Here is a 5333-nt window from a genome sequence, read left to right as displayed (position 1 = left end):
TTAAACTACACTGTGAATACTGCATATTGATTATGGTTGGATTTTGACAACTCCTTGACCCGATCAAAAAGACCTAATTTTAAAATTAATTATTTACGAAATTCGCAAATTTTCGCCAAATTTCCGTATGAGATACCAACTTTTTTCCTAGGCAAGCTATGGCAAAAACTATTTTTTTCCTACGCTCTTCAAACACAGGGGATACTCCATACCTAGTTTGGTTTATATTGGAAAACTTCTTGACCCAATGAAAAATAACTGTAGTTGAAATTCGTTATTCGCAAAATTCGCAAATTTCCGTATGAAAACCCAACTTTTTTGCTAGGTAAACCACGCCAAAATTGTTTTTGTATTAAACTACACTGTGAATACTGCATATCGATTTGGTTGGATTTTGACAACTCCTTGACCCGATCAAAAAGACCTTTTTTTAAATTTCGTTACTTGCGATTTTCGCAAATTTTTCGCCAAATTTCCGTATGAGATACCAACTTTTTTCCTAGGCAAGCTATGGCAAAAACTAATTTTCTCCTACGCTCTTCAAACACAGGGGGTACTCCATACCTAGTTTGGTTCATAATGGAAAACTTCTTGACCCAATGAAAAATAACTATAGTTAAAATTCATTATTCGCAAAATTCGCAAATTTCCGTATGAAAACCCAACTTTTTTGCTAGGTAAACCACGCCAAAATTTTTTTTGTATTAAATTACACTGTGAATACTGCATATCGATTTTGGTTGGATTTTGACAACTCCTTGACCCGATCAAAAAGACCTAATTTTAAAATTAGTTATTTACGAAATTCGCAAATTTTCGCCAAATTTCCCTATGAAATACCAACATTTTTTTCTAGGCAAGCTATGGCAAAAACTATTTTTCTCCTACGCTCTTCAAACACAGGGGGTACTCCATACCTAGTTTGGTTTATATTGGAAAACTTCTTGACCCAATGAAAAATAACTGTAGTTGAAATTCGTTATTCGCAAAATTCGCAAATTTCCGTATGAAAACCCAACTTTTTTGCTAGGTAAACCACGCCAAAATTGTTTTTGTATTAAACTACACTGTGAATACTGCATATCGATTTGGTTGGATTTTGACAACTCCTTGACCCGATCAAAAAGACCTTTTTTTAAATTTCGTTACTTGCGATGTTCGCAAATTTTTCGCCAAATTTCCGTATGAGATACCAACTTTTTTCCTAGGCAAGCTATGGCAAAAACTAATTTTCTCCTACGCTCTTCAAACACAGCGGGTACTCCATACCTAGTTTGGTTCATATTGGAAAACTTCTTGACCCAATGAAAAATAACTATAGTTAAAATTCATTATTCGCAAAATTCGCAAATTTCCGTATGAAAACCCAACTTTTTTGCTAGGTAAACCACGCCAAAATTTTTTTTGTATTAAATTACACTGTGAATACTGCATATCGATTTTGGTTGGATTTTGACAACTCCTTGACCCGATCAAAAAGACCTAATTTTAAAATTAGTTATTTACGAAATTCGCAAATTTTCGCCAAATTTCCCTATGAAATACCAACATTTTTTTCTAGGCAAGCTATGGCAAAAACTATTTTTCTCATACGCTCTTCAAACACAGGGGGTACTCCATACCTAGTTTGGTTCATATTGGAAAACTTCTTGACCCAATGAAAAATAACTATAGTTAAAATTCATTATTCGCAAAATTCGCAAATTTCCGTATGAAAACCCAACTTTTTTGCTAGGTAAACCACGCCAAAATTTTTTTTGTTTTAAACTACACTGTGAATACTGCATATCGATTTTGATTGGATTTTGACAACTCCTTGACCCGATCAAAAAGACCTTTTTTTAAATTTCTTTACTTGCGATGTTCGCAAATTTTTCGCCAAATTTCCGTATGAGATACCAACTTTTTTCCTAGGCAAGCTATGGCAAAAACTAATTTTCTCCTACGCTCTTCAAACACAGGGGGTACTCCATACCTAGTTTGGTTCATATTGGAAAGCTTCTTGACCCAATGAAAAATAACTATAGTTAAAATTCGTTATTCGCAAAATTCGCAAATTTCCGTATGAAAACCCAACTTTTTTGCTAGGTAAACCACGCCAAAATTTTTTTTGTATTAAACTACACTGTAAATACTGCATATCAATTTTTGGTTGGAATTTGGCAACTCCTTGTCCCGATCAAAAGGACCTATTTTTAAAATTCGTTTTTCGCGAATTTCGCAAATTTTCGCCAAATTTCCGTATGAAATTCCAACTTCTTTCCTAGGCAAGCTCTGGCAAAAATTCTTTTTCTTCTACACTCTTTCTACATAGGGGATACTTTATACCAAGTTTGGTTCAATTTGGACAGCTTCTTGACTAAACTATAAACGGAATGAAAGAAGAACAAAAAAATGAAACTTCAAAAACACACCAATATTTTTTGAATGGAAAACTTCAAGGACATTAACACCAATTGCTAATAATTAAAGGTCATATAGATTCAATTAAATCTCAATAGGAAGACAATTAGATCTCACATTAATCAGAATTTCTTACGACAACAAAGACATGCTAAATTACCGACAGGATCAGTAACAAAAAAATTCCAACTGTTTGTTTCCCTTACAATAATTCGTTCTAATAAAAAATGAGAAAAAAGATTGAAAGAACTTTGAAATGAACTTTCAGATGACGGACTTGATTGCCTCGAGTTGTCTCTAGTTATTTGTCGGAAAGTTATATTTTAATTCAAAACCTTGCGAGAAACTTTTAAGATTCTTGCAAGATATCACATTCAAATGGTACAATCAATTAGGTTCAGTTTTGCTAATCATGAATACTGATATCAGTCATTTGATTTGGTTTTCAGTTAGTGTCAGCTACCAACTAAACACAAATAAATTCGCCAGAATTCGAAAACTTGCAAGATTTTTAATCCCGGCTCCGTTTTTTCAATGAATTAGGTTTTGTAATTTGTTTAATAAACAATAATATGCTTCAGAGATATTTCCTCAAACATTTTTAACCCGAATTGTTTTTTTGCTTTAATTGATATTTTGCATTGATCGCAAATCTTATACATTTTACCGCAAACCTTACATCTTTTAGCAATTTTTAGCGGTGACACCTCGATCCGGGAGACTCTTGTATATCAATTTTCGCTTGCCTACTGAATCTTGAAAAACCAAACATACCGAAGCCTTCTTACGTTCCGGACCGAACATACCGACAATTTCTTTCGTTTGAAACCGATTATACCGAATCTGGCTGAACCGAACATACCGAATTTTTCTTACACTCCGAACCGAACATACCGAGTCTTGCAAAACCGAACATACCGAAGCTTACTTACATTCTAGACCGTACATACCGACAATTTCTTTCATTTACAAACCGATCATACCGAACGAACCGAACATGCCGACCATTTTTTACGTAGAAAACCGAACATACCGAACATTTCTTGCGTCGTTTTTGTTCGGTCTTCTCAACTAGGGAATATTTATTAGAATTTAGTGTCAGCTTGCAAGGAAGAAAAAACTCACCTTTTCCACCTGGTCTTCATTGCCCTGTCGATAATGGTACTTCAAGTATTTCCTATTCATCCATGGCATCGTCATGTGGAGCAACCCTAACTTTTCCAATAACTCTCCCCCGTGGTGGAACCAGGGTGTACCATTTTCGAAGTCCTCGATCTTAGAATATGCAATTGCGATGTTCTCGGCTGCCAGTGCTGTTTCGTGACAGATTAGTCCCATCGTTTTCTTGTAAACTGAGTATGCCTTCTCAAAGTAAGACACAGAATCCTGAAACCAAACACCGCCACATTGACAAATTATTGTTACGCCTCCTCCCCCATTTATGCCCCCTCTCGACCCGCACGAAATTATTGCCCTTCTATGTTAACGGAGGCAATTGGAGGTGGTTGTAATGGGAAAAGAGCTTTCTAAAACTGTTATACTACCAATGGGTTACCTTAAGAAACACACATGAAGGGGGATCTATTTCAAGGCAGCGTTCCTTTTTATAGTTTTCGTTCCCATTTTCGATCTAAAGCATGCCTCTTACAAGATAGAATAACACTATACATATTGCTATCAATGTAAAATAATAGTTTGCATATAATGCTACCAGAAACGCAAACTGCCCCGTGAATTTAAACTTTATACATCTTGTCATATCACACCACACATACAAAAGATCCTGATTTTCTTCAAATCTTGAATAAAATTGGAAAGATTGTACAAATATTTGATGCTAAGTTTCCATGACAAATCTTGACAAGTCCGATATCATGACATCAGGTCTGAGAAAAATACCTAACTTCTTGAAAACCTGCATTTATATGTATTATAATTTGGTGCTTATATTAAAAAATTTTCTGTCAAGGACCTTATCAAACTTATATAAATATATATCAAGTTTCGTTGCTCTGGGTAACTATACCTGAAAGTTCTTGGAAGCCATTTCCAAATTGCCAAGACATAGAAGAGTAATTGCAATAGAATGATGAGTGTCTCCCAGAAGCTTAGTCTGGATTGCCCATGACTTCCGATACAGAGTCCTCGCCTCGTCCAGACGCCCGTTTCGCCTCACTGCGTTTGCCAGGTTGCAAATGAATCCGGCAATCATGTTGTCAGTCGAAGTTAATGCTGTTTCTGTGTAATGGTCCACAACTTGGCGATATAGCTCTTCGGCCTGGTCAAAATTTGGGGCAATTAGCGAAAAAAGTTTCAATCCGACGTAAAATTTAAAATCAATCTGGTTATTTTGTCGTTTGGCTAACCCAGGAATGTAGCTAATTCCAGTTGTATGTACGCTTTGAGATTTTTGGTTTTTAATTTCAAACTATTCACAGAGTGACTTTTTCGATATTTTCTGCAAAGATCATCTTTGACGTTGTATAAATCATTGCATTTTCCTAGTGAAATCCCTACACAGAACCAAATAAATCAAATAACACTTTTGCATGAAACCAGGGTAGTATTGATATATCGTAGCATTATTTCGAAATAAATGAGAGAAGAGATTATGAGACGAGAAAAATATTATACAGGTTTGATAAAATTCGTGAAGTTTACGACCCTTGTATAATTACCAAGAAATCTTCATGATTCCTAAATCTTTTCAAAATGGAGGTATATATATATATATATATATATATATATATATATATATATACATATATATATATATATATATATATATATATATATATATATATATATATATATATATATATGCACTTTTCTAAGAATTCATTCGCACTTCCGGAGATATCATCATCATTTAGTACATGCTGGGAAGATTTTACATCAATCAATCTAACTCTAGTAATAGTTATCTAGAT

General features: G+C 34.4%; 1 protein-coding gene across 1 annotated transcript; it reads right to left on the bottom strand.

The window, feature by feature from the left end:
• Positions 1 to 3528: 3528 nt before the first annotated feature.
• On the bottom strand, positions 3529 to 4816 carry LOC142357734 (uncharacterized; the record flags this gene model as incomplete). The annotated part of the gene is made up of 2 exons (XM_075409279.1): positions 4430 to 4816; positions 3529 to 3789 (listed from the first exon to the last, which is right to left on the bottom strand). Coding segments are annotated over exons 1-2 (447 nt in total), but the record flags the coding sequence as incomplete, so codon positions are not given.
• Between the last annotated feature and the right edge of the window lie 517 nt (positions 4817 to 5333).

Source organism: Convolutriloba macropyga, unplaced genomic scaffold, assembly GCF_964194025.1.
Source record: "Convolutriloba macropyga unplaced genomic scaffold, txConMacr16.3 SCAFFOLD_5558, whole genome shotgun sequence".
NCBI classification, from domain to species: Eukaryota; Metazoa; Xenacoelomorpha; order Acoela; family Convolutidae; genus Convolutriloba; species Convolutriloba macropyga.
The sequence above is the reverse complement of the archived record's forward strand: the minus strand, read 5'-3'. Positions and strand labels throughout refer to the sequence as shown.